The 24,979-nt window shown below is 34.4% G+C and overlaps 1 protein-coding gene across 1 annotated transcript in view; it reads right to left on the bottom strand.

Annotated features, from left to right (window-relative positions):
* Positions 1-24,979, bottom strand: part of LOC136033169 (spectrin alpha chain-like) — a gene marked incomplete at its 3' end in the record, with an annotated part of 117,795 nt that overhangs the window by 12,087 nt on the left and 80,729 nt on the right. The window contains 4 exon segments of the mRNA XM_065713855.1: positions 3,852-4,133; positions 5,388-5,501; positions 19,297-19,419; positions 23,861-24,052. Of these exon segments, the coding sequence (XP_065569927.1) occupies positions 3,852-4,133; positions 5,388-5,501; positions 19,297-19,419; positions 23,861-24,052 (711 nt within the window).

The following is a 24,979-nucleotide window of genomic DNA, read 5'->3' as shown; positions in this document are numbered from 1 at the left end:
AAAGAAGCCAAATAATTGTGTGTTTATTTTTTTTTATCTAGCTGGTGTATATGAATCTCTGAATTCTCAGTTTCAATCAATGGAATGGCATCGATTTTTCTTCTAACATTTATTAATAATTGTTGATAAAAAGTGGAAATTGACACAACTTGTGTTAACCACGGAAACGGAATGCAACTAAAGAATTATTTCAGAATTTCTCACCTTCTCAATGCCAACAATCACAAAATATGGTTATGTTTTTGTATAGGGGTTTAAACTTTAGATTTAAACTTTAAATTGAATGTATGAAAATCTCAAGGTTAAAAAAAAAAATAATAATTAGAAATCTACCACAGCTTGAAACCCTGAGAATATAAATCGCCAATCTATACCTATCAAATACAAAAATAACAAACACATAATAATTTGTTTTTTAAGGAATATTTGGACTCGTATACTTAATTTGAAGCCCATACCTACATATATCTTTATTAGAGTTCATATTTTTCTGACGATTTTGGTCTGACGATAGTTTTCTTACGATTTATTCGAATATTTTAGGATGAATAGAGAGGAAATGTTAACGAAGAGCTCTAAACTGACAGGACTAGCCATTATAAACATTCACCAAAATGTTGAGGAAGACATGGACCGTGCATTAAATAGATATGGCGGTTGTGGTATACAGAAATAGACTTTTCTTATAAAACTGTCAATTCTGCAACTTAAGCGAAATATATAGAACTTTAAAAAGTGGAGAGATACGCTGCGTTGTTATGAAAAGTGAAATTTTGATTATAAAATTTTGTCAAAGTTGACATTGTTAATTAAAACACTATTTTTTAAAAAGAAACAGTGATCAGTTATTGCTTTATTGCCTATGCTTAAAATTCTCGTTTTAAATTTCTTCTATGCATTTACATCTCTTCGTTCCGTTTTCTTGTTACACCCCAAAAACAACTAGTATTTAATGCTTAATATATATTTTTAGAATATACAAGTTATATCTTTATCCTCATTTCCTATTCTTTATTACTACCATAGTTACTAAGCAATGCCACAAAGTTAGGCGACATGCTAAATGGTTTGACTTGTACAATTTGTCACTAAGAGTGCATAGCCCCAAAAGATGGTTGAAGACCAATCTTACAAAAAAGGTTAAGTCACTCGCTATAGCGGTCAGAAGGGCAAAGGTAAAAAATTATACAGAAAATATTAAATATCATATTTTTTACAGATGGTGAACAGCTTTTTATTTTTTTCTAAGCATGGGCGGTTTTTATATCTTATTATTTTTTGTATCAACATTTTTATACCATTTTAATTTTAACAGATTTATTAGAACTTTGAGCCTAACCAGATTTTAGATGAAATTTACAACCATTGCCCCTACCTACCTACGACACATAATTGTCCAGGTTCCATGGATACTGATTTTTAAAATTCGTTATTACCGAAATTTGTAAATATTACTAATAAGTTTAATTCGAGCAAACAATCTGTACAGCCGATTAGGTATTTTGGGAGTGTCGTTACAATCTCGGGGATTAACCGACCTTGAACAGGTCCTTCACATATTTTGCCAAGGCGACAGAACTAAAAAATAGCGTCTCCAGGAGAACAAAGCTGTTGAAAATTTAAATCTACAAATAACTTTCATCATTCACACGGATACTATTTTGACTACAGTTAATTGTTATAATTCTACCTTAGAGAGTATTCTAATCTGTTTGAGTATGAGCAATCATTATTAGTATAATTTAAACTGAAAATTGCCTAAGTTTGGTTATTATTACTTCTAATAGCTATAATGACTAAATATAACAGATACTACTATTGATGAATAAATAGATCTTGGAAAAAAACACAAACTAAAATGAATAGCCAAGCAAAAATTACAACAAACAGGAATATGGTTCGACCCTAACAAAAACAGTCTTTGGGCCATTTTAGCGTTTCAAAAATTAATACAATCTACTTTTTTTTAGGCTTTTTTTCTTCTAAGGATTCTTTGATCCAATATACATGCCTAGTAAGCTGTGAAAAAATTCCCCCTATTAATAAAAAAATGTTATTGATACGCTATTTTGATAGCCCGACTGAATATACTGTATTTTGGTTTTCTTCCCTACTTCAGTGTGGATACATTTAAAGTTTTACCGGGGATAACAGTACAATAGACAGATTGGAGGCACAGATTTGTCGCCCTCAACATCACCTCCTTCAAAACACAAAATCAGAAATCCCCCTCACTCCCATCACACAGTAATCCCAATGTTTCAGAAAAAAATATATTTCCCATAATGTTGTAGGTTTATGGTTTCGATAGTTCGTTCTGATCTGATTTCGATTTCTGGTTTCGATCTGATCGAAAATTTCGACCGAATGTCTTGAGGTTTGTGAGTGAGGTAGTGACAATCAGCACATGGAGGGGGAAGGTTGACCTCTAACCACTTTTGACTGTTAAAGACATCAGGACTATCATTTCCCGATGAATGAGTCCCTTCAGAGTTTTTACGACCACTTCTCCCACATAGTGGCAAAAAACCTTCTAACAGATGACTCACTAATCTAAAAAACACCTCGGATTTCACTCCAAGGTTAATTAAAAAAAAGAAGGCAACTTAACAACGTGCAGTGCAAACTATATCAATTGTGGAAACAATAGGTCCCGCACCCCGTGGAGAAATGTCAATATGTCAATGTCAGTTGCCTGTGTGTGATTTTAATTTCCAGTTACCAGGAACTGGGGCTCGCTTTTCATGACGTTTTAGCTACTGTTGAAACCATGATGCCCCTGTCTATAATACACTCATTTATCCATAAGAAGCCAACTACTCTGCTTAAGAAACACAGAAAGCCTAACCGTTCACAGACTGTGACTGGACAATTGCCAGATTTCCCGTCCTGGCAGGAAATTGAGTTTAGATAATATCCTAGATAAACATAAGCTGGATAAATAATAAAAGAAAAACTTGACAATTCTTTTTGCAACCAGAAAGCTGATTCCGGTAGTACTTATTTTCCGATTTACCTTTATATGTTAACTGTAGAAAAAAAAGGAAGAGCAAATAAGATAGCTAATAACAGGAGAAAATTTTACAATCACATATGTCAGTGAAACAGAAAAATGTGTTCAGTGAAAATGAAAATAGAAAAATACACTTCCCAATTCTTTCATTCCCAGTTTGAAAATCTGTGGGCAACCCATCTCAAGGATAAAAAACGATTGAGAAAAAACAATCAAAAATACCGAACCAAAAAAAACAAAAAAACAAAACAAGCCCAATGATTCGGCTTGTACAAAAATGAATAAACAAAGGACATCACAAATCATGATAATTTAGGCAAATGTTTTTCAGCAGCCCCTTCCCCATAGAAAACACAACTTCACTACTCATACTCACAAGCTTATCAAGCATACTCACAAGTTCATCAAGCATACTAGAAATTATTCTCAATAGAGTAGGCAGAACCATTACACAAAGAAACCCAGGATTGATACATACAATCGGTAGTTTAAAACGACTGTAATTTATGACTTGATACACAAGACATTGTGATATATTTATTTCCCAAAGCAAGAGGGTACTTAGAATTAAAATATCAAACAACAACTGAGCCTGGAAGCCAGTTGCATGAAAGGTCTTCTCATATTTTGACCAAACATAAACACACGTCATAATATTTAAGACATGTTTCATATAATTCTACAGAGGGCGCAGTGGCTTGACATAGGCAGAAGTAGTACGGCTAATTATTACGACAATGTAAGAGACAAGGATGGAAAAATATAAAGTAATGATAAAGTTACAGGAGGAGCTATTACGCTTCTAGTGGGTTCTAACATAATTAATAAATAAACTTACCTGGTGACGTTCCAACAATGCCTCTGCTCCAGTGACATCATTAGCAAGCTCATCGGAAGAAACCAAACCGGTCATGGCGGAAGTCCACGACGTCAGATCTCTATAGTCACTCAAATACCTTTGCAGGTCGTATGAATCTAAGAGCTTTTCTTTACGACGATTGGCTCTTTCTGTGAGCCTCGACCATTCTCCATGAATCTCAGCTTGTTTAGTTAGAACCGTGTCAACCACATCTGGATGATTCTGGATAAGGCGAGCAGCAACTTCATCTAGCTGCCGAATCTGTAAGATAATTGAATCTCTCCCGTTTTAAAGAGTATTTATCTAATTATTTAGATTAGGAAAGAGGCATAAGAAGAAAACTCAAAGAATTCATAAAATTTAAATTTATAGAATAGAATCGGTCTTATTTGCACAATCTCTCGTAGTCATAAAACTAAATGGCGCTTGTGCTCACAAAAAAGGACTAAATCAAACGACGAAAAAATCCGAAGAGGAATAGGATTGAATCAACAATTGTTATACTTTGATACAAAGAAAGGGATGAATGAGTTGGAAAAACGATTTGTGCCAAGTGAAAGAGGTGCTGCTAGTCTGTTAATGTTCTTCGACCTAGTGCTTCGATGTTTCACTAAAACTGGTGGTAGTATCGATCTGTGTTTATCACTTCTGAGAAGATATTGGCCAAATTCAAGGATCAAACTGAGATGACGCTCTTGAAGAGAGGGAATTTGTAAAGTGGATAAAGCTAATGGAAAAAAAAAATGGAAAATACTCTTTGACGAAATTTGTACAACTAAAAGGTATTCGAATGCTATCACTGGTAGCTTTAACCATAAATAAGAGAAGACCGAATCTCCCACAATTTATCCATAGGTCTTATTTCCTACGGTAAGTGGGACAAAATTAGGTGCAATTATAGCCATTCCTTCTTTCCCAAAAAATACCCTGATACACGAACATGCAAGTATATATAGCTATATACATAAATATACAGATGAGACTACACTTAGTGCAAGAAAGTCAAAAGTTTTGTTGTACATATGCCTTTTTTGTCGGTATCCATCGTGCCTAGATAGAATTGAAGTGTAGCTTTATTTACAAGCTATAAGTGGTATCTTTACACAATACATAGAAACAAAAGCACATAAGAGTTGAATAAAACGACCCCCTACCCCTCCACCAGCTAACAAAACTTGACAATTTGTGGCTGGAAAATGCCTTTTTCAGAAAAGCACAGGATTCGCTTACAGACAAAAATCAAAATAATGATACTCCCCACGATTTTGTTCGTGTATGCTCAGGAGTATAATAATGAAAACTGTTCTGTTTCTTTTTGCTGCCAATTGGACTAATTTATAACAAGAGAATGGTTTCCACTCTTTGAAACAGTCGAAGTTCACATCGACAAAAAAAAGAAGAAAAAAAAGAAGAAAAATGTCATTACTCGTAAATTTGTAAGGAGCCTTCTTTAGCTAGTACATTTTAGACAACTAGTACATTTTAGACTATAGTATAAAAACAAAATAAAACTACCTTATCCCCAAGGGCGGCCAGGTCTCTTTCAAGGCCCTCGTGTTTTCTTTGTAGAGCTTGGACTGTCCTTAAGTCTTTTCCAAGATCATCTGACTCCAAGGCTGCATCTTTTTCCTAGAATAAACAGAAATTAATAGTATAAGATAATTAGTAACAGTTTTTTTCATGAAGGGAGCATGAGAGAGATCAGTTGAAAAACAAGGCATTTTAGAAGTTCTAGTTGATATGAAAATTAACGAAGCATGATTAAGCAAACCGTCGAAAGAAACGAGACAAATATGCAGGTGAAGAAACTGTTTATAGATATTAAAAAAATCTCAGCCACAAATTATTAGTTTTAACATTATTTTCGGGTAGGTTCGTTTCGACAAATATTGAACGAGGATAAAAGGGGATGGAGAAACAAGCTTTACGTAAAGATGGTAATATGACGGTGAGAAAACTGTTTATAGATATTAAAAAAATCTCAGCCACAAATTATTAGTTTTAACATTATTTTGAGGTAGGTTCGTTTCGACAAATATTGAACGGGGATAAAAAGGGATGGAAGAACAAGCTTTACGTAAAGATGGTAATATGACGGTGAGAAAACTGTTTATAGATATTAAAAAAAATCTCAGCCACAGATTATTAGTTTTAACATTATTTTCGGGTAGGTTCGTTTCGACAAATATTGAACGAGGATAAAAGGGGATGGAGAAACAAGCTTTACGTAAAGATGGTAATATGACGGTGAGAAAACTGTTTATAGATATTAAAAAAATCTCAGCCACAAATTATTAGTTTTAGCATTATTTTCAGGTAGGTTCGTTTCGACAAATATTGAACGGGGATAAAAGGGGATGGAAAAACAAGCTTTACGTCAAGATGGTAATATGAAGATGAGAAAACTGTTTATAGATATTAAAAAAATCTCAGCCACAATTTATTAGTTTTAACATTATTTTGAGGTAGGTTCGTTTCGACAAATATTGAACGGGGACAAAAAGGGATGGAAAAACAAGCTTTACGTAAAGATGGTAATATGACGGTGAGAAAACTGTTTATAGATATTAAAAAAAATCTCAGCCACAAATTATTAGTTTTAACATTATTTTCGGGTAGGTTCGTTTCGACAAATATTGAACGAGGATAAAAGGGGATGGAGAAACAAGCTTTACGTAAAGATGGTAATATGACGGTGAGAAAACTGTTTATAGATATTAAAAAAATCTCAGCCACAAATTATTAGTTTTAGCATTATTTTCAGGTAGGTTCGTTTCGACAAATATTGAACGGGGATAAAAGGGGATGGAAAAACAAGCTTTACGTAAAGATGGTAATATGAAGATGAGAAAACTGTTTATAGATATTAAAAAAAATCTCAGCCACAAATTATTAGTTTTAACATTATTTTGAGGTAGGTTCGTTTCGACAAATATTGAACGGGGACAAAAAGGGATGGAAAAACAAGCTTTACGTAAAGATGGTAATATGACGGTGAGAAAACTGTTTATAGATATTAAAAAAAATCGCAGCCACAAATTATTAGTTTTAACATTATTTTCGGGTAGGTTCGTTTCGACAAATATTGAACGAGGATAAAAGGGGATGGAGAAACAAGCTTTACGTAAAGATGGTAATATGACGGTGAGAAAACTGTTTATAGATATTAAAAAAATCTCAGCCACAAATTATTAATTTTAGCATTATTTTCAGGTAGGTTCGTTTCGACAAATATTGAACGGGGATAAAAGGGGATGGAAAAACAAGCTTTACGTCAAGATGGTAATATGAAGATGAGAAAACTGTTTATAGATATTAAAAAAATCTCAGCCACAAATTATTAGTTTTAACATTATTTTGAGGTAGGTTCGTTTCGACAAATATTGAACGGGGATAAAAAGGGATGGAAAAACAAGCTTTACGTAAAGATAGTAATATGACGGTGAGAAAACTGTTTATAGATATTAAAAAAAATCTCAGCCACAAATTATTAGTTTTAACATTATTTTCGGGTAGGTTCGTTTCGACAAATATTGAACGAGGATAAAAGGGGATGGAGAAACAAGCTTTACGTAAAGATGGTAATATGACGGTGAGAAAACTGTTTATAGATATTAAAAAAATCTCAGCCACAAATTATTAGTTTTAGCATTATTTTCAGGTAGGTTCGTTTCGACAAATATTGAACGGGGATAAAAGGGGATGGAAAAACAAGCTTTACGTCAAGATGGTAATATGAAGATGAGAAAACTGTTTATAGATATTAAAAAAAATCTCAGCCACAAATTATTAGTTTTAACATTATTTTCGGGTAGGTTCGTTTCGACAAATATTGAACGAGGATAAAAGGGGATGGAGAAACAAGCTTTACGTAAAGATGGTAATATGACGGTGAGAAAACTGTTTATAGATATTAAAAAAATCTCAGCCACAAATTATTAGTTTTAGCATTATTTTCAGGTAGGTTCGTTTCGACAAATATTGAACGGGGATAAAAGGGGATGGAAAAACAAGCTTTACGTCAAGATGGTAATATGAAGATGAGAAAACTGTTTATAGATATTAAAAAAATCTCAGCCACAAATTATTAGTTTTAACATTATTTTGAGGTAGGTTCGTTTCGACAAATATTGAACGGGGATAAAAAGGGATGGAAAAACAAGCTTTACGTAAAGATGGTAATATGACGGTGAGAAAACTGTTTTTAGATATTAAAAAAAAATCTCAGCCACAAATTATTAGTTTTAACATTATTTTCGGGTAGGTTCGTTTCGACAAATATTGAACGAGGATAAAAGGGGATGGAGAAACAAGCTTTACGTAAAGATGGTAATATGACGGTGAGAAAACTGTTTATAGATATTAAAAAAATCTCAGCCACAAATTATTAGTTTTAACATTATTTTCAGGTAGGTTCGTTTCGACAAATATTGAACGGGGATAAAAGGGGATGGAAAAACAAGCTTTACGTCAAGATGGTAATATGAAGATGAGAAAACTGTTTATAGATATTAAAAAAATCTCAGCCACAATTTATTAGTTTTAACATTATTTTGAGGTAGGTTCGTTTCGACAAATATTGAACGGGGATAAAAAGGGATGGAAAAACAAGCTTTACGTAAAGATGGTAATATGACGGTGAGAAAACTGTTTATAGATATTAAAAAAAATCTCAGCCACAAATTATTAGTTTTAACATTATTTTCGGGTAGGTTCGTTTCGACAAATATTGAACGAGGATAAAAGGGGATGGAAAAACAAGCTTTACGTAAAGATGGTAATATGACGGTGAGAAAACTGTTTATAGATATTAAAAAAATCTCAGCCACAAATTATTAGTTTTAGCATTATTTTCAGGTAGGTTCGTTTCGACAAATATTGAACGGGGATAAAAGGGGATGGAAAAACAAGCTTTACGTCAAGATGGTAATATGAAGATGAGAAAACTGTTTATAGATATTAAAAAAAATCTCAGCCACAAATTATTAGTTTTAACATTATTTTCGGGTAGGTTCGTTTCGACAAATATTGAACGAGGATAAAAGGGGATGGAGAAACAAGCTTTACGTAAAGATGGTAATATGACGGTGAGAAAACTGTTTATAGATATTAAAAAAATCTCAGCCACAAATTATTAGTTTTAGCATTATTTTCAGGTAGGTTCGTTTCGACAAATATTGAACGGGGATAAAAGGGGATGGAAAAACAAGCTTTACGTCAAGATGGTAATATGAAGATGAGAAAACTGTTTATAGATATTAAAAAAATCTCAGCCACAAATTATTAGTTTTAACATTATTTTGAGGTAGGTTCGTTTCGACAAATATTGAACGGGGATAAAAAGGGATGGAAAAACAAGCTTTACGTAAAGATGGTAATATGACGGTGAGAAAACTGTTTATAGATATTAAAAAAATCTCAGCCACAAATTATTAGTTTTAACATTATTTTCGGGTAGGTTCGTTTCGACAAATATTGAACGAGGATAAAAGGGGATGGAGAAACAAGCTTTACGTAAAGATGGTAATATGACGGTGAGAAAACTGTTTATAGATATTAAAAAAATCTCAGCCACAAATTATTAGTTTTAGCATTATTTTCAGGTAGGTTCGTTTCGACAAATATTGAACGGGGATAAAAGGGGATGGAAAAACAAGCTTTACGTCAAGATGGTAATATGAAGATGAGAAAACTGTTTATAGATATTAAAAAAAATCTCAGCCACAAATTATTAGTTTTAACATTATTTTCAGGTAAGTTCGTTTCGACAGGGGGTAAAAGGGGATGGAGAGACAAGCTTTACGTAAAGATGGTAATATGAAGGTGAGAAAATTGTTTATAAATATTAAAAAAAAAATCCAACAGGAGTTTTGCTGACTTTTCAGACTCACTAATCGAATCTATGAAAAAAACTGACAAGTATCTCCAAAAACACGAATTTACGCATTTTTTAGGATTCTTAGAAAACGACATAGCCGTCCAAAAGTATGGTGCATTGAATCGAACAAAGCTCATGTCCCAGCTCCAAGTGTTCAGGATAGTTTACGACTGGAAATTGCTTCGACAATAAATGTAAAATTTTCAAAGTCAAGGCGTTATAATTTTTTTTTTATGGGTTTAGAATGACACACTATCAATACAACTACAGAACAAACATTAAAGGACCCTGCTACTAGATGGCAAAACAGCTGCGCATGCTTTCCCATCTCCCAGATCTATCCACAGCTTCGTTCTTTGTCCTCTCTCGTGAATTTCCTACTTCCTTATTTAAAACATCTTTTTGCCTCATAGGAGTTAAAAACTCCTCAATTTTTTTATTTTTCCAAATCAACACCGCCCAGCTCCTCCAAAGTGAACAGATCCATTCCAATTTTGTCAATCACGTATCTAAAACATGTGATTATTCTTCCCATCAAGTTTCATCTTGATCTATCCACTCTAAGCGTTTTCCAAGATTTCTGTTTCCCCCCTGCAACCCCCTGTGTCCCCAGATCCGATTCGAATTGAAAATGGAACATCTGAGACATAAGATCCTTCAATATATCAAGTTGCATTAATATCCGATCACCCATTCGTAAGATAAAGATACCTCAATTTTTAGCCAAGAATTTTAGAATTTAGCCAAGAATTTATTTTACTTTCCCTTTAATTCCAGATAGATTGTCAAATGGCACAGTTATTGGCAGCCTTTAACATTTTTAATCTTTTAACAGTGGGATCTTTCAGCAAGGTGTCCAATTATCCTTCAACATAACCCAATGGTCTAGACCTTATTGCAATGACAGACCTAGCAAGAAGGATTAAACCCATTTTTTGCATACTTCATTGTTTGATATATTGTCTTATGAAACAAGTACCTCAGACTATTTCCCTTAATAAGTCATAGCTTATCTTCCTCCAACCTTCCGATGAACTCACCTTTTAAAGTTTGTACTTAACCACTCTCGTAACCGTGGCTTGAAGTTTCAGAATATAAGCTCGAATGTTTATGTTAGTACAAATCTAGTGTAGATTTCGCAAAGAATGATAAACTAGCGAATTCGTAAAAGTACAGTCATTCCGTTCATAAAAATCTTAAGCTCCTAATATTATGTTCTAGAACCCTTAGCTTAAAGCCTAAGATGTAACAAGTACTGGTATTTCAAATTCTTTTTGCCGATCTGTACCACTCAGTTGTTCTTGCCCATAAAAGGAACCTGATATATAGAAATTCATTATTAGAGTCCTAATCAGTTATCCGTCTGATCGGGAGTACTGTTTCCTCCTTTAAAATGGGGATAAGTCTAACTTCCCAATATTCTTTATGAGCCTGCCCAGGGAACTCAATTAAGCGCTTTTACATTCCTAACACTTTTCGGTAATGTTACGAACTACTGCTTAGACCTTTTACGGTTAAGAGGAACTTAATTTTCTTTATGTATACACGTTTGGGATCCCGACTACAACCAATCTAGGTGAGCTTAATTAACTGAACCGTAAAATACCTCCGTTTTGACAATTTTTTCCTTAAAACAAATATAATTGACCGTACTGACCTATAACTTTGCACCGTAGACTGTAAAGCTCTTAGATATTTTGTTAGAAAGTAACCTAAAATTTAATTCTCATGTTTCAAAAATGATTAAAATCTAAAAAATTGTAATCTCAACTTAAAATATTTACTATTCAAATAACTGGTTAATTGTTCGTATGTCCAAACCTCGCTAGATGAACTTAACTCCGTTCGGCACACATGTCTCAAGTGAAAAATTGGACATTTTTTTTCTTTAATGTTTAAATTAGAGCTTTTAAAGGATTTTGAGCTCTTCCCTCACTATTTATGAGGATGATTTAACAACAGATGGTTTACACCAGATTCATCTGATGACTGTGAAATCCAACAAACTTTCCACTTACCATAAAGTGAAATACCAACTATCTGACCCCCACCCAAAAATCCTCGAAAACTAAATACTATAATAAATACTAGCAAGAAGATTGCTAGTGGAATCAGATCAAGAAAATTCCACTTTGGCACTGTGCAGCATTCTAGTCACAAGGGATCTAAGCCGCATATTTTCTTTGATATTGAACAATCGATTTTGCTTTATTCATTTCTATTTTATTGATCATGTGTTTTAATATTGAAATGATTTTGTTAATTTGAAGACATTTCAAATTAATGACTTCTATTTTATCTTCAAGGTTTTTTTTTTGACTTTTTGCAACTTCCGTGGATATCTTTAATTATAATACTGCCAAAAATAAGTAAGGGAATGGTTAAGTTCAACCATTTTCTATTGGTATAGGGTTGATTTATCGTTTGCATGACCACATCTAAGAAGGAAAAGGCAAGTTTAAAAGGTAAGATATGTGAAGTAAATTTCTTTTGAAGGCTGCTTATAATCAAGCACTTTTTATTATAAACAGTTTTAATTCTAAACACAAAATTAGAACAAGTGTTGAATCAATAATAGACTACCGATTATCTAGAAACTGCTTAATGGGCCTTTTTCCAATGACATAACGTAACGTAAATTAATGTATATATTTGTCTTTCTGAGTTTAAATAAATTATCATATTTAACCAATATGTCATAAGTCTTTATTATGTTTCTCTTTTTACGAATATTAGTTTTTTTTAAAGATTCATTAAAGACCATTGACATAATTCTCAGGTACATTTTGGCAATTTCAATCTATTTTCTTCTTTTGCATAGATTATGAAAGTATGACGTCATGTAGTTATAAACGCATTTCAAATTGCATCTATATCACATCATATCATAAGAATCCTCTCGGCCGCTTAAAAAATGACATCACTTCCTTATTCAAAAATGACGTCACTTCCTTATTCAAAATGACGTCTCTTTCGATATAAATTACCTTACGATTCCATAAGCAATCATTTAGTTGAGAAAAGCTGTAAAAGTAAGATGTTTTGGAAAGGTTTTATTCTTGGCGCTTCAGTTGCGGGTGCTGGATTTTCCCTTTTCTGGGCTATTAAAAAATTCAAATCTTCAAGAGAAGATAGGTGCTCCCCTCCTAATGAGAAGAGTGACATCAAGCTAATTAATGAAGATAAAATAAAGAATACCTCCGAGGAGCATATTCAAGCAGAGCAAGATTTTACACTTGACACTGTTACTCCGAAGCAATCACACAACGAGAAAAACTCACGGGCTGCAAGAGATAGCGAAAGTGTAAAGTCACTTCTTCACACCTCAAAATTAGTTTCCAAAGAACCTGGAAAAAATCCTGTTGATGATCCGTCAAGCACAGAGTCAGAAGAACAGCCTGTCGACCCCATAGATGATCTACCGGTGCATATTATAGCCTTGGAGACCATTCCAATCTATGAAACATCTTTTGCTGCACCGGTGCCAACACCACAAAACGCCAACATTGAGGCAGAAACACAAGAGAATAAATATTCTGCTGATGTTCCGTCAACCATAGCGTTAGAAGAACCTATATCTCGTCCAGTGATGCCTGTCGACCCCATGGATGATTTACCTGCGCCTACTGTTATCTCGGAGACCATTCCAGTCCCTGAAACCTCTGTTGCTGCACCAGAGGTTTCAATTCCAACACTACAAAATGCTAACGTTGAGCCAGACGTACCAGAGAAGAATGAATCCCATCTCCCAGATGACTCCCCCCCTGAATGTCCACTTCCTGGAATTGAACAGCAAGACAAACGATCTGTAACACTAATACATCCTTTGGAGAAAAACGTCTCAGATCAGAAGATGAACAATAAAGATCAACTGGATCAATCTCGTCCAGTGATGCCTGTCGAACCCATTGATGGTTTGCCTGCGCTTACTGTTATCTTTGAGACCATTCCAGTCCCTGAAACATCTGTTGCTGCACCAGAGATTTCAATTCAAACACCACAAAATGCTAACATTGAGCCAGATGTACCAGAGAAGAATGAATCCAATCTCCCAGATGACTCCCCCCCTGAATGTCCACTTCCTGGAATTGAACAGCAAGAAAAACGATCTGTTAGACTAATACATCCTTTGGAGAAAAATGTCTTAGATCAGATGATGAACAATATAGATCAACGGGATCAATCTCGTCCAGTGATGCCTGTCGACCCCATGGATGGTTTACAAGTGCCTACTGTTATCTTGGAGACCATTCCAGTCCTTGAAACATCTGTTGCTGTACAAGAGACTTCAACTCCAACACCACAAAATGTTAACGTTGAGCCAGATGTACCAGAGAAGAATGAATCCAATCTCCCAGATGACTCCCCCCATGAATGTCCACTTCCTGGAATTGAACAGCACGAACAGATATCAGTAATTTCAACAAATCCTTTTGAGAAAAATGCCTCTGATCAGAAGATGAACAATAAAGATCAACGGGATCAATCTCGTCCAGTGATGCCTGTCGACCCCATGGATGGTTTACTTGCACCTACTGTTATCTTGGAGACCATTCCAGTCCCTGAAACATCTGTTGCTGCACCAGAGGCTTCAATTCCAACACCACAAAATGCTAACGTCGAGCCAGATGTACCAGAAAAGCATGAATCCAATCTCCCAGATGACTCCCCCCCTGAATGTCCACTTTCTGGAATTGAACAGTACGAAAACCCATCAGTAATTCCAACACGTCCTTTTGAGAAAAATGTCTCAGATCAGATGATGAACAATAAAAATCAACGGGATGAAGAAGCTCTGGTGAAGACGAGTCCTCGTAAAGACTTAGAAAGTTTGCCGGAAATAAAACACAACTATCCTGAAAATCGAAATAATACTTATAGAGACAGAGGGGGTAAAAATAGCGACAATCCACGGACGGGGTATATGCGTGCTATAAACAGAGGCAGAGGACAAACATTTCACCTTAACAGAGATAGAGACAGTACCTATGAAGAGGGTAAAGGCAGAGGATGTTCGCACTTTAAAAAGGACAGAGAAATATCTGACTTTAACAGAGGTAGAGGATTGTCCAACTTTAAAATAGGTGAAGAGAAGTATGACTTTAACAGAAGTAGAGGATGGCCAAATTTTAACCGAGGCCGAGGAAGTTCAAGAATTAGCAGAGGCAGCGAAATAAAAGAAGATAACAGGGGCAGTGGAAGGCCATATTTTAACGAAGGAAGAGGGAGAGGAAGTAGGTATGAGATAAACGAAGGCAGCGTAAGTTACGCTCCGAGCAATACTAGAGTAAAAGGAGATCCTTACAATGCCGAAGCTAATTATTTTGCAGACAGAGGCAGAAGAAATGGAGAATTCAACAGAGGGAGAGGCAGTGTTTATAGTAGAAACGTAAGTAGGGATTCAGGTTTGTTCGTTGAAGATTGTAAAATCGAAGAACCTCCAGAGTGGATGAAAAGTGAATCCACTTCCTATAAATATTGGAATCAGCGATTCAAAATTTTTAAAAAATTCGACAAAGGAATTTTATTAGATCGAGAAGCGTGGTATTCGACAACATTCGAAGACACAGCTAAACAAATAGCTGAACGTTGTCGGTGCGATACGGTGATAGATGCATTTTGTGGAGTCGGCGGGATTACTATTCAGCTAGCATTGGTGTGCAGAAGAGTCATTGCTATTGATATAGATCCTTTGAAAATCGAGATGGCACGCAACAACGCAGCAGTCTATGGAGTCGAGGATAAGATCGAATTTATAGTAGGTGACTTTTTTAAGCTTTCGAGCACATTACAAGCTGATGTTGTTTTCATTGACCCTCCTTGGGGAGGCCCAGAATATCTTAAACAGAGCTTATTCGACTTCAGAACAATGGCAGTTGATATATTTATGGCATTGAAGCGTGCGATGAAGATAACGAAGAATATTGCAATACTCTTACCCAGAAATTCTGATGGCAGACAAATTGAACAGTTGGCCTCTGGAAGACGCTATGTAATTGAAGAAAATTGGCTGGGATCCAAATTAAAAACACTGACAATTTACTTAGGTGATCTAAGTAAATGTCATCAAAACTACTTCTGGAAAAAATGAGCTTGTTTAACTTGAACAATTTTATGACTGAAAAATTTTAGAAATATATTATAAAAAAACCCTGTCCTCATTTATAAGAAAATCATTGTTCGAGTGATTTACACTGTTGTAATTGCTATTTAACATCATGGTTGCAGCAGGAACTGTTTCGAAAAAAAAAGTCTAGTGAGAAACAATTACCATCTGACACTGAATCAGGAATAGTGACAATTGTTTCAATTAATCGAAAGGCTTCCGGACGCGAAGTTGAAATATTTGATTTTCTTAAAGCTTGTTGCTTTTCTTATTTCCACTGCTTTGTTTTAAAATATTATACCTGTTTTCTGTTTTCATTTGTTAAGTTCTGTAAATGGAAAGGCAGTGTGTTCCATTCGACAATAAAAAAATAACAAAAACAATCTACCGGTTCAAATTATCGTCTTTGATACTATTCCATTCCATGAAACATCTGTTGCTGTACCAGAAGTATCAATTCTAGCAACACAAAATTCTAATATTAAAGCTGATATACACGAGGAGAATAAATATCCTGTCGATGTTCCGTCAAGCATAGTCAGAAGAAGAGCTTGTCGACTTCATAGATGATCTACCGGTTCAAACTATCGTCTTGAAGACTATTCCATTACATGAAACATTAAAGTTGATATACACGAGGAGAATAAATATCCTGTTGATGTTTCGTCAAGCATGGAGTCAGAAGAAGAGCCTGTCGACCTACCGGTTCAAACTATCGTCTTGAAGACTATTCCATTCCATGAAACATCTATTGCTGCACCAGAAGTATCAATTCCAGCATCACAAAATTCTAACATTAAAGCAGATATACACGAGGAGAATAAATATCCTGTTGATGTTCCGTCAAGCATGGAGTCAGAAGAAGAGCCTGTCGACCTAACGGTTCAAACTATCGTCTTGAAGACTATTCCATTCCATGAAACATCTATTGCTGCACCAGACGTATCAATTCCAACATCACGAAATGTTAGACTATCAAGACTGTTTCACTCTGGACTTGTTTGCAAACTAATCATGAAATGTCCTTTTCAGAGCCATTGTGCAGAAATGACCAAAGTACATTAAAAAAAGAAGAAAAAAAAGCGAAATTTCCAAAATGCTAGATATATTTCTAAAAGTGTCCTTAATCAGTTTCCTTCTACTGTACCAAAACTTCTAATTGTGTTGTGCTTTCAGTAAAACACTAGTTTTTCATAATCTTTGAAATATAGGAAAATATTATCAGTTAGTTTATTCGCACTAGCTTTATTGATGTATGTTAGGTAGACTATGAAACAATAATTTTTGTTTGTTTAAGTTTCAACTTCGCCCTTTACTTCCTTTAGAAAAATTACTTCCCTTAGAAAAAAATTGTTTAATTAAAGGCGTATTAAAAGGCTATTAATTAGACGTAAGGCTATTAAAAGGCGTAGTGTTTTTCAATTTTCAGATCTACTAAAAAGGATTTTTTTTTTTCGATGCGTAAATGGCATATCAATATTAACAAGGCTTATTCATAGGCCTTGAATAAAAAAGAGCTTCTGAACTTATTCTTGTATTCTTAAATGTTGTCGATGAGAAAAAGAACATGAGGTTAGCAAAAACTTTTCATGGAGACATTCTTTAGTATCACACACATTCTTTAGTATAACTGACAGTCTTGTGATCATCTAAATCTCTTGTTGTTAATCTGCCTCCTATGCTTCAAATATTTCCGAGAAGCATCGTTTCAGCTGATTTAACCTCGCCAGTCTTTACAACGCTGTCACCCTGTCACCTCACACCCTGAATGTTATGCCTTCGTGAAGATATTCACTAAAAACGATAAAGCAAAAATTTACAATTCCCTAGTTTGCCGAATATTTGTTCAACATGACATTATAGGCATAATGAAAGATCCTTGGGTTAAGATTCATGGGTATTCCGACTGTTGCTAAGTACTTAGCTGCGATCCAAATGCACAATCTTTTAGATTCTGGTAAAATTCATCAAATTTAGCATCAATTTAGTAGTTTAGCAAGGTGAATGAAACTGCTGAATGTGTGCACAAAAGTCTACATGAAATTACAGTTTCATTTGTCTGTATGGGAACGGTAAACAAAGAAAAATTCTTTTTTCTGAAGTTCGTAAAATTTTTAGTTGTTTCGCATGAAAATTTTGATATTTTTCTAGTCTAATGAATTCTGAAGCATGAAACAATAGTAGCTGTGTTTGCTATGAAATTTGTTTCCTTAAGAGTACTTAGCTGCGATCCAAATGCACAATCTTTTAGATTCTGGTAAAATTCATCAAATTTAGCATCAATTTAGTAGTTTAGCAAGGTGAATGAAACTGTTGAATGTGTGCACAAAAGTCTACATGAAATTAGTTTCTTGTGTCTGTATGGGGACGCTAAACAAAGAAAAATTCTTTTTTTCTGAAATTCGTAAAATTTTTAGTTGTTTCGCATGAAAATTTTGATATTTTTCTAGTCTAATAAATACTGAAGCATGAAACAATTGTAGCTGTGTTTGCTATGAAATTTGTTTCCTTAAGTGACGACCCCATTCCTTTGTCTCCTATATGGCATTGAATTTTCATGAAATTAAAACACTTTTGCTAGATGAATGTAACTCTCAGGAACAGATTTAGAGCCCAGAAATGTGTGTAAAAACTGTTTTCATCTGGTTAATATCCATGGGTATTCCGACAGGTGCCAAATACTTAGCTGCGATCCAAATGCACAATTTTTTAGATTCTGTGGTAAAATTCATCAAATTTAGCATCAATTTAGTAGTTTAGCAAGGTGAATGAAACTGATGAAGGTCTGTAGGATTTAATAAGTTGATGCTCTGATTGCACTGTGAAGGTGCAAGATAAAAAACGCCCACTCAATATACGCGTCAAAATTAACGGGCAATCTTTAACTGGCTGAAATATGAGTCACCCAAGCAATCTTTAATTCATAGGACACAGGGGTCTAAAGTGGAGCAATGGGCCATTGCACTATCGAGAATTCGCTACTAAGTTCGTATATTTAAACATTTTGAAATTCTTTCGGTCATCAATAACTTAAACAGATTATTTTAGGAATGGTCCTAATCGGTCAAATATCCATCGTGAAAAGTCATCCAGATGGTTGTGAGAATATCGTAGATTAAAATACCCTAGAAACATATTTCACAAATAATATTTGGTATTTATCAAGTAACTAAACTTCAACTGAATTCGAAAAAAAACGACCTCACCAAAGTCAGAATTTTGACTAATTCTGAATTTAGCTAATTCAGACTGATTCAGACTAATTAATTTTGACTAATTCCAAATGTAGCTAATTCTGTTGGTGCAGCGTGGCACATCTTGACTATAACAAACTTTTGTATTACGTCGATATTTAAAAAGCAAGTTCTGTCTAAATGATAATTAGCTAATTAGTCAATTATTATTAAGTAACTGAAACCTATTTTAATGATCGAACAAACCTGAATCCAATCCTTGGTTTCATCAACGTCCCTATGGAAGCGCTGTACTTCGTGTGCCGATCCGAGCTGTTGGGCCTTTTCGGCTGTCAACTGTTGAAGACTAGCCCATTTCCGATTTAAATCCTACATAAAAAAAACAATTAACAAACAATAAAAGGAATCATTGCCGTATTTATTTTCATTCATAATTAGCTCCAATTAATTACAAATACAATAACTACCACCAATTAACTTCAATTAATAAGAATAATTAATTGACTCCAATTGATTTCTTAATTACAAATGAAAGCGCCACAAAAAGATATCGATCTATGTGCAAAAACAGCCCTCATACTTCACGACCATAGCAGTTGCTATCCATTGTTACTTGGTTATGTGTTACTTTCTTATCCTTTTAAGTTTAAAAATAAGCTCTTTACTGTTGAATGAACTTTTTTTTATCTAAATAAAATAAACACACAAATGTATAAATCTCCCAAACGTGAAATAATGTAAAAAGCATCCTGAATAATTTTTTAATTTTTTTATCTATTTATTTATTAAACTCGAATGTTAGCTTAAAATTTGTAGAAAACTATAAAAACTCTTTATGACTGTAAACAAACCTATTTACTGAAATATATTGAGTTGACATATTTTGAGAGCGATATTTTATTTAATTAATAATAGTTTTATTTGTTTTATTTAATTGAAGTTTTATTTCATTAAACAATTTTTTTGACCGCATTGAGATTACAGCCAGCAGTTAATGAAGACGCAAGACCAATAATTAAACTCGCAGTCCAACATTTCGTCTAGGTAAATACAAGCCGGCACGTCCTACTTCAGAATATCTTGTCAAAATTACATTCTCAACATTTGATTTGAAAATGGCAATTTGTTTTATAATGTTATCTATGGTTTTCGATTTATTAAAAAAAAGCAGAAAATATTGCAATGCATTTTTTGAAAGCCAAAACAACAACAAAAAAGTTCTTTGTTTTGATGTTTGATTCACAAATAGCTTGTAAAATCAGAAAAATAAGAAAAGAGGAAACTACAGTAGGGTGATGTTTGATTCACAAATAGCTTGTAAAATCAGAAAAATAAGAAAAGAGGAAACTAGAGTAGGGTAGGCATTCATCTAGGTACAAGAAGGGAGACAGTTGTTATTTGTTTCTTTTTTCTTCAAACACTTAAAGTTTTGCTCTGATAGTTTAAGAGCAGATTTCTTACCAATTGTTGTTAAATTTGAATAAAGAACTAAAACTTACTTTTGTTTCCGAAGATATTCCTTTTTGATATAAGTTAGTGGGGATTTCTCCCCGGACCCCCTCCCTCAAAAAGGTGGTTAGATCTTTCAATCTACCTTCTAATGAGCACCCAAAACTATTCAGGAGGAAAATGGAGGGGAGAGAGAACACCAAGACCCTTATTATAAAATTTCTAGTTTAGTGACTTTTTTGTCAACTGCTACTACTACAAGTTACTGCAGCACCAAGCCGTTTGAGGCAAAGAGAGAAGCACAGAAACCCTCTTTTATTATTTATTTATTATTACGAATAGCGGTAAGCATTAATGCTTGTCGCAAAAACACAAAAACACAAAATCATAATACTAATCTAAAGTAAATTGGCAACGACAAATTAAACAGCAAAAACTTCTAAATAAAACAACACTACACAGCAAAAGCGTCTAAATAAAAAGGCGTATTTACTAATTCACTCTTAAAATTTTGAACACTCTCTGCCTCGACAACCTCCAAAGGCAAACCATTCCATGGTCCGGCAACTCTACTAACAAAAGATAATTGACCAATTTTTTCAGTGGTTTTGGGGGATATAATTTATAATCATGCTGACGAGCAGAGTGATAATGGCTAAATTTAAAAAATAAATTTGGATCAACATCATCCATTCCTTTAATTATACGAAACACATTTACAAGGTCATTGCGACATCTACGAAGCTTCAACGACGGGAGTTGAAGCCTACAAAGTCTCTGCGGATAAGAAAGGCGCTGAAGGTATGGGACCAATCTAGTGGCCCTTCTCTGAACCTTTTCTATCCTATGCTCATCCGTTAGACTTAATGGAATTTTTGTTTCGCCCCAGATGAATGGAACGAGCCGAATTTTTAGCTATATGACACCCTTGGTCTTTAGAACCTGGCCCAGCCATCTTAACCTTCCTATCTTTATACTCATAGAAAGCAGGATTGAACCACATTTTTCGTACATCTTAATGCTTGACATATGAGCATTCCAATGAGAACCTGACAGTTTCCTTAGAAAGCATTTCACAAATATTCCTCAGGTTTTCGAAGCACCTTAGCCAATGTCGTTACCGTGTCTTCAGATATTCTAATCTTAGTTATTAGACTTATCAACCTATTCTTCCAAACTGTTTTTCAACTCTGAAAACACACCCATCGCCTTGGCTATTCTACTTTTTCTATCTTCACTGCATCCTCGCCTTTATTGACGATACTACATAAGTAAGTTAGACTATACCCCTTAGTCACCTAACATCACTTCTTCACCCTCATTTATATCTGGTCTAAGCGACTTAATCTCTTTAACATTAATTTTCGTATCTTCTGTTGTGTTTTAAATTCTCAAGACCTTCAAAACTCATTGATTTTGCAACATTTTATCGAAGGCACTCAATCCATCAACATAATTTATATATATAAATATTAAAAAAGAAGTTTCACCTTCCATTTAATTCTGTGTTGTCCCATAGCTTTTGCCCTAATCAAGTTCCCCAGGAATTCTTGAATTCCATGCCAAATACTTTAACATTGTTTTGAATATTTATAATCTTAAGCAGCCCTTAGGTAGGCTTTTAGAAAAGTATGCCTTTCTAAAAAATACTTTTCATAAATTAATAGCTCACCGTGTACTGTAAACGTTATAGAGTTCATGACCTGTATATTTATTCTATTGTCACTTACCACCAACTGATTAAAAATTACTAAATTGTTTAACGCTGTATTTTTTTTTGTGGATACACTAACCCCACTTTCTACCTTAACCGCCGTACTATTATTCTCATACATAGCACTAGTCACTTCAATGTGAATATCTAGTATACCATATAAGGACAAGACCTCCACAGAAATTGTTCCATCATCCAAACCAAAACTTAAAGGTCAAATTTGACTAATTTGATAGACTTTGATAGGCAATTTGGAAAAGTGTGTTATCTTGTCTTAATTTGATGATACAAGTGTTAAGGCTGCATATCGACTTCTGCATTAGATAGGGGTTATGCGAACTTAGATTTGATTTTGATGATATAGTAGGCATGGAAAAGGTTAAATAAAAAAAAAAGATAAAAGAAAGTGTCGAGTCCGAGAACTTTTTCAGTCAAACGTCTCGAGACATTTTTTGGACATTTAAACAGGCTGGAGTAAACGCCGAAAACCCGTTTCTCAAGACAAAGAACTTTTCTAAGCAGATGATGTTACTCACCCACAAGAAAAGCGCAGATTAAGGGGACTCTAGGTCCACCCATCCCTCAGTAAAAGTACAAGACATTAAAAAATAGTATGTGTTTAAGCAGAACTTACATCGTATTGACTGTCCTACTTTGTCTTATAACTTAAATTAATCACCCAATCCCACACAAATTCCAGTATGTATGACTTTTCGCTTACCCTGGATACTAAATATCGTCTATAATTAATTTTTGAAATTTGATTAAGCTGTGGGGGATGTAGTAAAATCATATTATGCCTAGTTGCAACCCCAAAGTCATGTGGTGAGTATTTAAAACGAATGAATTAATTGAAAAGCACGCCATGTGATGCAATTATTTTTTTTCTTTTGAATGTAAAGAATTCCAAACCAGCAATAACCTATCGTAAAGATAAGTGATTAGATACGATGAGTGATTCAAAAGTTTGAACATAGGTCTGATTTAACAATAAAGGTGTTATACATGTTCATGACAAAGGAAGAATTGATCAGTCGTTTGATAGTTGAAAAAAAAGGAAATCCAGTAGTTTCCACTATTTACAAAGAGCTAGACTATTTACAATCATATTTCTATCCTAAGGATCTTTATTATTTTTTTTTTTACTGAAAATAAAATGAAGAAACAGCAAGGAAATTTACACATTAAAAAGTAAGTTAAAAAGTAAGAGTAGTTCAAAAGCCGTCTCGGTCCCGTTCTTAGTTTCGCCAGAGCAGCGTTTTCCAACCCGGGAGGCACACCTCCTAGGCACTCCGGACCTGCCTAAGAGGATGCGCGAATATCAGCGAGAATGTACAAATAAAAATCAAACGAAATTAAAGCTACACAGGCACGCAAATATTTTACAACACTTGGCAGCTGATAATAAGTAATGGAAATATACACACAATAGGAGAAACATTAGTTTCACCAGCAGGTGTTAATATGGGTCAGAATAGTGTTTGATGAAAAATATGCAAAACACCTGCAACAAACACCACTCGCTGATAACACAGTTGGCAGAAAAATAGAGGATACGTCCTCCGACAGTCTTTACAATAAATTAGTTTCGCAGATGCACGCAGTTAAAAAGCTAAACGATTGAATAAATTGGAGTTACAAACTTACCTCCATCTGTGCTTGTATTTTTAAAGCAGCTTCAGTTTGTCCTAGACTCATTAGTTGCATGGCAATTTCATTCATTTCAGCAAGTCTAACTTCATTGGCTCTTAAATCGGCAGTAAAATCATCAAATTTCTTCTGTAGAACTTCAACTTGCTCCAAATCTTCTCCGACGTCTTCAACTTGAGCATACTGCTCCTGAAATTTAATAAAAAATAGAAAATATACAAAACGATAGTATTGACTGCAGATACGGCAAAAATTAGACATTACAAATAATGACAAATAAAAATTTATATGGGACCTGTTATGAGCTACGATTTAAAAAGAAATGCTAGAGCAAACATAATTGTTATATACAGCAAATTCTACGAGTTTTATAAATGTCATTTATGATGATCAACTGTCAGCGTAATCGTCTTATACTTTTCAATATCCTTGAACGATTTTTTTTAAGCATGTGCAAAAATGTAAACCCAATTTGCGCAAAAAGTTAAACACACCTGCTATGGTGTGACGTTCAGTAGCAACGTTCCATTTAGCCCACACGTTACGAGCCTTGTAAGCAAGGGGAGCTACATACTGTAATCCTTAACCACATTGCGTCAATTAGATTTCCTATAGAGCAATTGATGCTCGCTTATATGTGTTATGTAAGCCCTTTGCTTGAATACGCATGCCCAGTTTAGGGACCACAGGTCCATAACATCAACTATCTCAACGACGAAATTAAAACAGTGCAAAAAAGAGTCGTAAAAATCATCATAGGAACCAAGTAGGTTACTTGCGAGTCTGCCCTCGTAGCTTTTCATATCCCACCCTTAAAGAACGCAGGTACTATCCTATGTTCAAGTTTGGACACTGTGCTTCGAAATACACACCACAAGAACAAGTTTGAACCAGTGTACTGTAGACCTAATTGTTTCAGTAATTCATTGGTTCCTTATTAATTAGCATGATAAATTGTACTTAGGGCATTGTATGTTGTAAAAAGTAGTGTACATTAGTTGCGGCACTAGCCGTTATTACGGTAGCTATTTTTTTTCCAACGAATCTTGGTTCTTAAAAAAATCATATGCCCTTTCTATTTAGACAATAGAAAGGGGTTCTTACCTTGAAACAAGT

This window comes from Artemia franciscana, chromosome 1 (genome assembly GCF_032884065.1).
Source record: "Artemia franciscana chromosome 1, ASM3288406v1, whole genome shotgun sequence".
Classification (NCBI taxonomy): domain Eukaryota; kingdom Metazoa; phylum Arthropoda; class Branchiopoda; order Anostraca; family Artemiidae; genus Artemia; species Artemia franciscana.
Note: the sequence above shows the minus strand (reverse complement) of the source record. Positions and strands in the feature narration are given on the sequence as shown.